The 12,597-nt window shown below is 44.9% G+C and overlaps 1 protein-coding gene and 1 long non-coding RNA gene across 8 annotated transcripts in view; both read left to right on the top strand.

Annotated features, from left to right (window-relative positions):
- Positions 1–2,283, top strand: part of GRAP2 (GRB2 related adaptor protein 2) — a 41,871-nt gene extending 39,588 nt beyond the window's left edge. For all 7 annotated transcript variants that reach the window (XM_009665244.2, XM_068941549.1, XM_068941515.1 and 4 more), the window contains exon 8: positions 1,034–2,283. In XM_009665244.2, the coding sequence (XP_009663539.1) occupies positions 1,034–1,213 (180 nt within the window). In that variant the 3' untranslated portion in view covers positions 1,214–2,283. The remainder of the gene's footprint in view (positions 1–1,033) is intronic.
- A 4,784-nt stretch (positions 2,284–7,067) lies between these two features.
- LOC104137886 (uncharacterized) lies at positions 7,068–12,391 on the top strand. Its single transcript, XR_692834.2, has 4 exons — positions 7,068–7,137; positions 8,932–9,084; positions 10,016–10,128; positions 11,840–12,391. It is a non-coding gene; the product is annotated as an uncharacterized lncRNA (long non-coding RNA).
- The last annotated feature ends 206 nt before the right edge of the window (positions 12,392–12,597 follow it).

Genomic DNA, 12,597 nt, shown 5'->3' with positions numbered 1-12,597 from the left:
CAACAAATAACAACCTGCCCTTACCTGCCACATCCCGTCAGTGATCAAGCAGCCACCAAATCACATTACAGAAAGGACTATGTGCCCTTCAAATAAATTGAAACCAACCAAATAGCCAGGAACCATGTCTCAGCAGGCCCTGAATGGAAGATTTGTCAAAGGTTAGCCAGGGATCAAACCAAATCCCTCCAACAGGGCCTGAAAAACATACTTCCCAAATTATCCATGCCCCATGATGTGGGTGCCAACAATTTCCCATTAAAGAAGTCCACCATCAGTTTAAAATCTGATTTCCAGTCAAAATGGGAAATTGAGTGCAAAATCTCTTAAGATTAAGTTTTCATAAGAAAATATTCTGACTATAATAAAATAAATAAAGTTTGAACCCAAAATAAACTGATACTGCCAAATAGTTCCTAAATCCTTTTGACCTTACCAAAGAAGGTTTAAGAACATTCTCCAATCCCCTAGAAGTGCCTGAAAGAGTAAGTGTCATTCCTTACAATGTTCTCTAGACTAACCTCTGTGCTGGACCTCTTGATGCATCCCTCATAGTTCTCTTCTTGCCAAGAACATATTTCTCTATTCATACCAACCCATTTTCCTGGTGCTATTCACTTGCAGAGCACAGCCCAGCAAGGCTCAAGCGGGAGCTCTTCTGTGTGCTCAGAGCTGGCTTCATCACAGCTACCATGGTTCATCTTACAAGGCAGGGGAGATAGATAAAGCCGATGTGAACACAATGTCCTGAGGGCCTACTCTCAAGTATGACTTTTCACCTCACAGGGCAGGTACACATGAATCTAACAAGAAAGGTTCACAGGGCTGCTGAGAAGCCAAGCACCATCCCTTTGGGTGTCCCAGTAGATTGGTCCCTCCTTCCTGTAGTCCTGGCCACTTCCTTGTTTAATTGCAAGCTGACTTCAGTTTCGGTGTTGGTTGTCTTCTCTTAGTCAACATACGTCCCAGGGTGTAAGAGGGATCACAAGAACTGTGGCTCACTGTTCCCTGCTTGTCTCTATCTCCTCCCCAGCGAACGCTATGGGTCCGTGCCTTGTACGACTTTGACGCTATGGAGCATGATGAGCTGGGCTTCCGCAGCGGAGACATCTTAGAGGTCCTGGACAGCTCCAACCCATCGTGGTGGAAGGGACGTCTGCGTGGGCAACTGGGTCTCTTCCCTGCCAACTATGTCACACCGGTGCACCTCTGAGGGCAAAGAATGTCCCAAAGGCCCATATTGGAGCTGCTCTGATGTGACAGGGACAGAGACGGAGCACGTCTTCCCTTGCCCCCGGGATGTATGGTGTTTTTGTTATTGTCTTAATTTATTGGCGATTGGTCTTTTGAAGCATTGGTATGAAAGGGAACCTGCAGAAGAGGGTAGAGATTTTTCTCCCTGTGTTTTACATCCATGATAGGGGAGGGAGCAAGAATCCTGAATTGTTCATTGAGACCTTACTGGATCCTCCCTGCCATGTCATTCCTTTGGTTAAGTATTGATAAGTTACTGCAATTAGGTTTGTCCTGTGGAAATGCAGGTCGGGCTGTAGTATTTAGGCAGCTCCACCCCTATCTTTTGGATCTGGTAGCACACACAGTCCCTTTGGACTCCATTTCATGTTTCTTTCCCCTTTTCCTTCAATGCACAGAGGCAGGGAAAACACACAGGTCAATAGAAGGATGGTTGGTAATCCTTCAGGTAGGGAGGGAAAAGGAGGGGGCCTTAGAGAGAGGTTCAAGGCAACCTTGATTTTTTTAAATATTTTTTGCCTTACCCCTCTAGTATTTTCTGTTGGTATTGACCATATTAGTATACCTGATGAAAGGATAGACTCCCATGTGCTTTTGTGTGAACAACTCAGTTGTGAAGGTATGGGATGGGGAGAAATGTCTTTGCTTCTTCTAATAGTCCTGCTCTCCTCTGTTCCTGTCTGCACCCCATAACAACTTCTCCCATTTTCAAGCTGCTTTCCAAGGTACCTTCGTTTCCTCTTAGACATCCTAGTTACAGCAGGTCTGGCTCTTCAACTAAATGAATATCCACTTGATGGGATAACAATGGTTATCCCTCCTTTTGTAAAACTGAATTGGGGAAGGGTGGGGGACAAGAGTTTTTTTTCTGGTTCGGTGCCAGAATTTCTTCCCCTGAGAATCTGGCATACTGGGGATCACTGTGTACACAACTCTGACTTGCTGGTGGATTGCCTCATCCACCAGCAGCAGATTGATCTGTTACTTTACAGAATGCAGAGAATAAAATAAAGTTGTGACTGTTGAATAGTCCCTGTTCCCTTTTTTTTTTTTTTTGGATGAAATAAGGCAAATGGATAGGTTTTCAAATCATTATTGAGTGACTACCAAGATGTGATACAAATATATTGCAAATGCACATCCAAACCCTGAGAAAGAAAAATGCTGCTGCATAACCACTGCTCATGCAAGCTAATATTAAACAAGCTGCCTGAATTTTTCACAACATGTGGGACCTCAGGAGTCAGTAAGGAAGTGATGATTTATCATTCTTGGGAAAGAAAGAAAAGGCAAGTGAAAAAACTCTAAAAACAAATCAGACTCAGCAAGAAAAATGTTCTTATCTTTTGTTAGACCCACTATGGAAAGAAAAACAGGAAATAGGCTCTTGGTGCGGCCCAATTCAATGTAGCTGGCCCAATTAAAGCTGCCAGCTACATGCAATATTAGCAGAAAGGACTCATTATCAAATATTTGGGAGAACTCCACCAAAAGCAGATTATTCATGGCTGAAGTAAAATGAGAATAATTAACAAGGCATATAAGCGCTAAATAGAATAGAAAACTTGGAAAGATATGTTAAGAGCTTATCTCCATTGCCTGCCAGGCAGGTTCAGCTCATGAATAGACAGCATATGACTTGCTGGGCTGGACTTGGTTCTGTTCTCCTGTAGGTGCTCCATGTGGAGCCTGAACATCTCCCCATTAAAGTGGAGTGAAGTCCATGGCCTTCTTTTGGGTCAAGCTACCTTATTTAGTGGGTTGGTATGAGAGGGTAACTCTCAATGACTCCACAGCTTGAAGAGTGCTCTGCTTTGTTTCACCCTACTTCGGCGGGGTGGGGAGGGGCAGGTGTCAAGCTAACGCCAAATTTGGACTAGAGGGGTTTAATATTCGGGGGAGAGAGGAGCAAGACTGGGGAAAGATGGAAGCAAATAAAATACAGACCACTGAAAGCAGAGGAGTAACTCATGTTCAGATCTGGCTGAAACGGAAGAAATGTCATATTCCTACTGTGCCAAATCATCTTTCAATTAATTCTTTTTTTGATTAGAGTTACTTTCAAAATTGGAACCAATGCCTCCTTTTCCCTTTCCTCAGCGCTCTAAAGACCCGCTCGGTAGTGAAGATGTAGTTGCACAAAATTAATTGAGGATAATGCACTTAGCACTTCGATAGCTCTTCACACATTTGAAACCCCTTTACAGAGATTAACTAATTAAGCAAATCTAAGTAGTACATTGTAATTACCCCCATGTTAAGCAATGGTTCTTTTGAGGAAGAGGTAAATTTCCACGTGATTTTTCAATAGACATTTAAGGAATTAACACTTAAGTCAGCTAGCATTATAGGACTGCATGCTAATTATGGACAACACAGCAGGCCTGCAGTAAAATCATGATTTCGCATTACAGGCAGCACCTAATTGCACTAAAATTATGAGACTCCAAAGGTATTGTGGCATCTGTGATAAACAGACCAGTGCCATGTTCTGCACTGCCTTGTGGAGCTGGCCTAGCTTTGGTCTGCAAGACCCAGCCTCACCCGTCTCTGCTTCAGTCCTTGCCTGTTCCCCAGGGCAGGAGCAGTGCTACCTGCACGGACTGTGCACACCAGCAGCAGGAAGGCACAGGAGCCAGGCTGCATTTCTGAATGTTCTCCTAGGAGAAGCAGTTCTCCTCTCAGCAAAAGAGCACAGAGAAGAAGCGTGACCTTTCCCAAGTTGATGGAGTCTGTGGAGCCAAGGTGAGGTGTGGAAGAAGGGGAAAGTTTTGCTTGGGCTAGAAGGTGCTATATCCCACAGGACGGAGGAGGAGGACTTCCTCCTGCCCTGCACCATCTTCTACTGCAGCCTTTCCATGAAATAAGAACTCCCAGATATCAGGTCAGTTAATAGAGGAAAAGATTTGAGAGACATACACACACTCCTCTTGTCCACGCTTGTATCCCGCATTTGTCAACCTTGGTAAAGAACTAACCCTCCAGACCAGCACCTCAGAGAGCCTGCTGTGAAACCAAAAGGAAAGGAATAAAGAGGAACCCAGGGAAATGTTTTGCTTAATATTTGTCTTAGGCAAGAAAGATAGTTCATGAGAAAAGAGATTGTAAATAGAGATAAAAGTAGGAAAAGTACATGGGAAGACAAACATTGCTGTAGTAAATGAAACAGAAGAACCTGGCCTGCCCACGGAAGATAAAAGTTTGACGAGCACAGCTGAACTATGCTTTCTCCTGTCTGAATGAACTTTGCACCTACATTCTGCTGCAGAACCATAGTTTGTTTATAAATGTTTCCATGATTAATAAGGTTGAGAAAAAAAAAAAACGGTAAATAGAAATCTCATTTCATGCAAAAGTTGTCCACAGTTTTCTGTGTCCCTGAAGAGAGCTGTTGCTGTCTTGGTACACACTTATTGTAATGGCTGCGCTCGCTGGAGCACGCTGCAGAAGCCACGGGAACGTGGTCGGTTCCAGCCTGGCTGCAGACAGGGGAAGAGCGCCAGGGAGACACTCCTCAGGGCTGCCATGAAGCCAGCACCTGTTCAGGCTGCTAGGCCAGTCCCTCTCTTAAGAGGGATACAAAGGCATTAATAAAGCAAGCTGCTTTTTTTGTTTGTTTGTTTTTTTAATTAAAAGTAGTTCTCTGTTTCGGTGGGGTGTGTGGGAAATGTGCAGCCTTCCACAACTGAGACCTGTTTGTGATTTTTTTTCTGTTCAGCAGTGCCTCTCAGCCTTCCTCCTCAAAGGGATCCTGGTGCTGCAATATCTCAGAAATTCATTTTGCCTCAGGTCCTTGTGGAGGGCGACCAAAGGTGGCAGAAGCAGCAGGTCCAGCAGCCAGGATCATGTGGCCAGGAGCAATGAGCCTTGAATAGCAACACGGTACCAGCCTGGGACAGCTTGCACTGCAGGAGCAAAGCCCTGGCAGCCCCCACCCAGAGATGAGTTGAGGGGTGAGCTCTACACTGAGTGGGAAGTGGCAGGTCTCTAATTATATCAACATCGCATCATAAGGACCGCAGGGATGTCTAGCAAGACAGAGATGTGGCCAGCCAGGTTAGGGCTGTGCTCAGACTCTTGCTCTGCATCCACTGCTGGTTGCACCAGACTAGGTGTGAGAAGTGTTTGGCGATGCTGCGCCTTCCAACGCTGCCAAGGGCTGCTGCCCATCCCTGCCCAGCATGGCCAGGGCTGGTGCCTGTCCCTGCCCAGCACGGCCAAGAAGCCTCCCAGCACCTCTCTGCAGCTGCAGCTCAACCCCACTGCTGTCCCTGGCTGCCCTTCGGCCAGCTTTGCTGCTGCTCTGATACAAGAAAGTCCTCTGCAGACACCTCGTTTCAAAGAAATTGGCTCAGCTGCTTTTTAGTGAAACCCTAAAGAGATCAGTTGAAACCATTAGCGTTCCCAGATGATCCAGGCACTAACATTTACTGGTTAAAACATATGCATTGACTAAAGAGCTTCTGACACACAGGCACTTCTAGCCACTGAAAGGTTTGCATTTCAGTGGGGAAGCATGAACAGAGTGTGTGATAAAGCCTTTAATGGCAATGAGGAAGAGGGCAGAGCATTGCCAATTTCTCCAATTTTTAGAGGCAGCTTTCATGTGATAGACTTCAGGAGCTTCAATTTGCGTGAAACTCAAAAGAAGTTTCTTGCATAAGCAGAACTGACAGTGGAAAGCAGCTGTGGACTTATCTGTGAGCTACAGGACAGCAGAGAAACAGGCAAGTGAGTAGGAAGAGTTCACTGATCTTTGTGCAGAGGGAAAATTCAAAGCACGTTGTCTGCTGTCACTGTGCATGTGCGAGCTGCTTGGTGGATGTCCAGTCTGCTAACATGAAAATGCAAAATCTCTCTAATGGAAGGCATGCAGCGCTTTTTGTAGACGTGCAAAAACAAAATTAGCTCAAGCAATGAAGGGGAGAAGAAGAAACAAACAAATTAAAAGATCGCCAGATATCTTGCAGCCTCTCCTCGCTAGCCCAAGCAACCTTATTCCCACTTGGATTTATGAAAGATGTGGCTGTGGCAATTTTTTTTTTTCACAAGTAAAAATGAGAGCAAATCTGTGGAAAAAACGCACTTTAGGATGTGAGTTTATTACTGTGCACTTAAAGCCATAAAATGATGACAGGGTCCTGAAGCCATGGCTGAAGTTCAATTCCTTGTTTAAGAGGCTCTTCTGGGAAACCTTTTAGTGACACAGCCACATATAAAGAAAAGAAAAAAAAAAAAAAAGGCACCTTCTCTGCTGATCTAGAGGTCATTCTCAAAGCATATCTTTTATGTCTGTGCTGTGCAGAGTGTGTCTGGCTGGGACCATAACTTCCCTGTGGTACTGGCCAGCCCCTCTCTCTTCCCATCAGATTCCAAGAACGTTGCTAGTGCAGCACCAGCAAGTGATAACAAACAGGGGGAACCAGCTCGTGGTGACCCTGCTCATGACCAGTATTTATTGGCAGGTGCAGCATACCAAAAGTTGGGCTGCAAAATGGTGAATTACAACAAGACTGCATCAGCCTTTTCTTTTTTTTTTTTTTTTTCCCCTCCAAATTGGGGAGGGAGGGCAAATTATCAAACATCAGCTCACTGTCAGCACCAAGGGACTGGGGAACTGCCCTTTGCTCTGCCCCATCTAGACTCTTTTCCATCAGCACCGTATGCATGTTCATCGCCCACAGCTCATCCTGAACGAGCAGCTTTTTACACTCACTTGGCAGCAGCCAAGCACAAGGGATGTGTGATGTGTGACAGCAGGGAATAAGCCCTCTGTAGCTGCCTATCTATATATCAGAGCTTGCCATTGTGCTGGCAGTTATTTGCCTGATATCGGATGAAGACGGACTGCGAATAACAATGGCTGTGATTTCATAAGAGCAGGTGAGTCAATTTAAGAGCTTGCTGCCACCCAGCAGAAAACTATCCCCTCCTCCTCCTTTTTTTTACTGGGTTAATGAGTTGAGTCAGCTCACCAAGGGCAGCGACAGGAGCACCAGAGCTAGCACAGGGTAAGCAGTGGGAATGCACAGCCCGGAGGGGAAAGGGAAGACAACCTCCCACTTTTGGCTGCAGGAGCTATTAGATCACCTCGTCCTGTGCTGCAGACTCAGCGAGACGAAAACCTACTTGGCTTTGAGGTTGCCAGAATGCCTGTCTGTGAATAGGGAATCCTTTCCTTAAAGCCTATTCGGGGAGGAGGGGAAGGGGGAATGAGCTTAGATCTGCTGCAAATAGTATGTCCTATGTCTCCTCGGTGGAAGCTCTTGCAAAAGCTTTTCACTTCCAAGGGCAAAGCTGCAAGAGCTTGTTGTTCCTTAGACTGTAAATTGGAGCAGGAAAAATAATTCCTAACATGTTCACACTAGCAAAACACTCAGTCATTCAAGCTATTATCAGGGTTACCTCCAGGGGGAATAGAACATGCACAAAAGTTTTCAGGAAAAAAAAAAAGAGAATAGCAAGGAGACATCTTGCTGCCTAGGGAAACAGCTAAATTAGTGCCACTTGCTGCTGATGATTCTCTTTCTGGGTGGAGTGCAGCAATCAGTTGTGTTTAGCAGGTTGGAGAGCACAACAGTGCTTGCAAGTTAAAATTTTCAGTATCAGCTGACCAAAATGATAGCTGCGTATTCTCATTTAAAATGTGCATAACTTTAAGGGCACAGACATTTGATAAGTACTTACTTACACAGCAGAATGCATGCTGGAACCCCAGTCATAAACATCCTGAATTTAGGACTCCAAAAATAAGAGGTAAGGCTTCAAGAGACACATATGGGTAGTTTGCACTGACTCTGGACAAATTCAGGCTAAAAATAAAGCACGCATACTTAAAAAGTGAAGGTACACAGCCACTGGAACAGCATAGCAAGCACGCTATGATTCTCCATCATGCAGTCTTCAGCTCAAGACCAGCTGGCCTTTTAAATGAGGTGCTTCAATTCAGCCAGCACCAAGGGGGCTGGATACAGGAATTACTGGGTGAAATACTCTGGCCTGGGTTATGGGAAGTTGGAGAACACGGTCACGACCATCCCTTCTGTCTTCTGAAGCTTTTCACTCCATCAGGGAATTGAAGGCCGGCCACTATGATGTGAGATACCGTTTCCTAACAAAAGATTGGTGTTTTTTATTGTCCTTACAATAAACGTTTAAATATGAGGCCTATTTTTCTGAAGTGCTGGCTTCCCCAAGCCTGGAGGAAGTTGTCTCTGAACAGCAGTCTGGTTTATCCTCAGTGTCTGTCTGTAGCACATGCAAGTGTGAGCATGACTCTGGGAGGAGAGGGGCACCTGAGAAGATATCTGAGTAGGCAGTGGGACTATGCTTTGACCGCATAAGTCACTGTTGCACATGTTAAGTTCATGGAGCCATTCTGATTTTCACTAGCTGAGGTTCTGCCCTATTATTCCAGAAAGAGATCATAATTTAATTTGATAAGATCTTAGTGTAGTGAGGCAAAGGGTGTGGGTAGTGATTTACTCCACTTTGAAATTATAATTATCATCTATTTAAAGGATCTTTATACTTACCTGGGTATGACTGTCTAATGCGGTCAAAGCCTCGTGGTTTTCTTTTCTTGTGACTCAGACAAAGCTGACCACAGCTCCAAAGCTCTTCTCGATGTACTCTTCATATTATGCTTTATTGTTTCTACCCTCCTTACTTTTGCAGCCTCCAGCTTATTGAAAAAACTGCTGCAAAGGTTCTTTCCCACCACCTCTGCACAAGGAAAATGCATCATTTTGGAAAAACACCCTGTTAACTTCGGGCTAGTTCATCTTGCTAAATAACCCAAGCTGGTGACTGTGGCGTGACTATTTCACAGTAAGTAGTTAAGTCACGCATCCTGCGTGGATGCATGCAGTCCATGCAATGGAAGTGGAGGTCGCTAGGTTTGCTAGAGGCCTGTCTAGTATAGAATGAGAGACCACACAGGGAGTCAGTGAAGAACGATTGTGTTGTAAATACACATCAATGACTACCCCGTGTAGGGAAGAGCTAACGTTTTGAGGAGCACAGTGCCCAAGGATGCTGAGGCCTAGCATACACAACACGGGTTGTGTTCAAAAAGCATTAACTGAGACTGACTAACCCATTTTTAATGCAGTTGTCATTTGTTCATGCAAAATTCAAATTTATGTTGAGTATCCTGTTACTTAGAGCAAAACTCTTTCTGATAGGATGCATGATGCTAGTACTAGCAAGGCTTGGCTAGCTCAGCACTGCAATCACATGAGCCTCCTATTTGCGTCCCGCCACTGTCTCCCTTTGCACTCCTACATTAGCTGGAAGCGCTCTCCTTCACCATTGCAGCTTCTAATGCCTTCATCCTGCATCCCCAAGTCAAATGCTTCATTATGATCCTGAAATTCATTTTGCAGTGTTCCTAAAGTTTGCCATCCCCACCACCTTCCCCTTCAACAGTGTGTGCATTTGCTTTCCATTTCTCTTGTTATACCTATTATCACCATTAACATTATTTGTGTTGGGAAGGCTAAAATGGCACCAAGGGCCCTTAGTGCTGGCACTATGGCCATGCCCCAGAGCTCTTGCAGCCTCCCACGAGTGATAAGAGATGGGTACCAGCAGGTAGACGGGAGGAGTGCAAGGAAGCAATGAGGCAGGACTGGTCACTGCGACAGGCCAGAATAGCAGGCACTTTTGTCTCACCTAAAAATCTGAATGCACACTATATAAGTAAAGTGTTTGCCTTCCCTGACTGGAAATCCCTTCTAAAGACTTCTTCATGTTACAGGACCTACAATGCCACCACCGCCACAATGCAGGTAGCAACTCCTCTGTCTTTTCAGTGCTCCCAGGCACTTCTGCTCACCCGTCTCACAGCTTTGCTCCCAATAAACCACAGAGGTAAGTTAATTATTTTACTTTCCATCAGTGATTCCCTACTACCTGCAGATTCAGTGGGGCCCCTCACCTGCCACGTGGCCAGCACTGCTCTGCGTGTGCAGTGCAGTTTCCCCCTGCCCATGCCCAGAGAACATGGAGGGGGCTTGGACCCCTCCAGATCTGCACAGATACGGCCATCCAGCCCACACGTGGTGAGTCTGGCATGGCCTTTCCAGACAAAGAGCATCAAAGAAAGGAGATCCTTAAAGCAAAGCTTGCTGGTCCATGTAGGACCACAGTTTTTCCCTAGAAGAAAGCTTTGGCCTCTCCTTGTCAACCTGTACGCTGTAAGACAGGGCTGGCTTTCTACCCTGTCTGTACAGTGCATAGATGCTCAGGCCATGAACTAATCTGGAAATTTGGGTTGCCCTGTGATATGAATGATTTACTGTAATTAATAAGGATTGAAGCTGGGTGAACCTCTGTGCTGTGGGGATCCAGAGTCAGCAGGTTTGGCAGGACTCTCTCAAGTTTCAGCTTTGGCATCCAGGTATGTATTTGAGGAAGCAGCCTGTGCTGGCTCAGTGGCAGAGATCAGACAACAATTAGAAATAAAAAAGTAACATATGCCAACTAGAGGAGGAAAGAAAAAAGAGACCACAATTGTTCTCAAGCAGAAATTATGAAGTGTAGAAAACTGATAGGGAAAACAGAGTACATCAGGAACACAAGGCTGACTGGAAAAGCTAAAAATGGTAAAGGATTTTAAGTAAATCTGGAATAGGAGAAATTCTAGCAATGATAGAGACTTAATATTTTTATTTATTCAGATAGAGCTTTGCATAAGCTCTTATGGAACAAGCAATGTGTATTAAACTTGCAGACCTGCATCCTATAGCTTTGTCCCCAGTCTCTCCAAAATGCAAGGGGTGAAAGGAAGACAACACTGAACTTATCTGTCCTGAGAGATGTGACGGGTTCAGGAAATAAGGCAGCAGGACTGGAAGAGAGAGGAGAGGATGGTTTTCATTGGACCATGACTGCCAGGGCCGTAAGAGCCTCAGTGTCACACTGAATGGAGGACAAAACAGGGAGTCACAAAGATCCGAATCCTTAAGGACATCTTTATTTACAAAGGCTCCCTTACCTAAGTGGCAATTGACTGTCTAAACGTACTTAAGCATCTGAACCTCCAAAATGGACCCCCTGCCAAAATTGCAGAGTCCTTGGAGCCTCTTTTGCGTATGGGCTCCTGCGGTGGAGTACAGTGCAGGATGGGCAGTGGGAGCTTCCCGTCTCTGCAGTGGAGGGGAGGTGCTGCATACAGGATACTCTGGCACAGATTGCTGACCTCCTGGGCAAAACAAATTATCCATGTCTTCATTTTATTTCTCTTGGCTTTCCCACTAATGTTTCTGCTACATTTCTTTGGTTTTATGAGGGGGCTGCCTGTGGTCAGAAGGTCTATTATCTTCCTATCATGACAGCTTGATAGGCAGCAGAAGGAGTCAAACAGAGCACTACGAGGTAATTAGCATTCAAATAGGTCAAGAGCTCACTTGGGGGTTGTGCATGGATGGGTTTTCCTAACTTTTTGTCTGAAACATGTGTTGATAGCTTGAGGGTGGTCAGCAGTGGTGAGATTGCAAATATAAAACAAAGTGTCAGTGGTGCTGAGGAAAAAGTACATGAGGCAAGGAGGAGTTCATCTTGCATTTTTGCTTATCTGCAGGAAAGAGAAGTTATCTAATGCTGCCCAGAAACTACGGAGCGGGATGCAGAGAGCTCTGTGTTTCCTTGCTACACCTCTTTTCTGCTGTCCAGGCTGAGCTCATGCTCTCAGAAGTTCCTCTTTTGGTGGAAGTAACGTGTCCAGCACCTCTCCCATCCTACAGTGAACTCGCTGGTCCCTTATTTTCTGCGTAGACTAGTGTGTATGTAGGTTACTGTGTGTGTTTGTGCATGTGGAGAAGATATACCTGTTTAAATTTGTGGGTATGCGTGCTTGTTAGGAGTTCCATAATTTCTCCTGGAGTTTCCTTATGTGTAAAATGGAGATGATAACACGTAATTACCTATCTTGCAGGGCTGTTGTAAGGACAAATTAACCAATGCTTCTGTGGGTGTTTAGAGATGAAAAGCATGATATTAAGACTAAATATAATGATTGAGTGTTGTAGCAGAGAGTTTGTATTTATTATGGTGATTGAACATGAGACGAGAGTGCTTTGTGGGTGTTTATTTCTTGTGCAGCACCAAGTATTTGTGGCAGGTGGGAAGCTAAGTTTGGGGTAGGTGTCAGATAAACGGTTAAAGATAATCTTTAACCTTATATTCTGATGATTTTATTATCTTAACTAAAGCTGATGCTGAACAAGGGAGAAGAGAATAGGGGAATGAAAATAGGTCCAAGCTGTAGAGGAAAGGAAAGGAATGAAAATAAAATGCAATTAAAGATCATGATTTCAAAGAACAAAAATGCAAAAACTG

This window comes from Struthio camelus, chromosome 1 (genome assembly GCF_040807025.1).
Source record: "Struthio camelus isolate bStrCam1 chromosome 1, bStrCam1.hap1, whole genome shotgun sequence".
Lineage (NCBI taxonomy): Eukaryota > Metazoa > Chordata > Aves > Struthioniformes > Struthionidae > Struthio > Struthio camelus.
The sequence above is the reverse complement of the archived record's forward strand: the minus strand, read 5'-3'. Positions and strand labels throughout refer to the sequence as shown.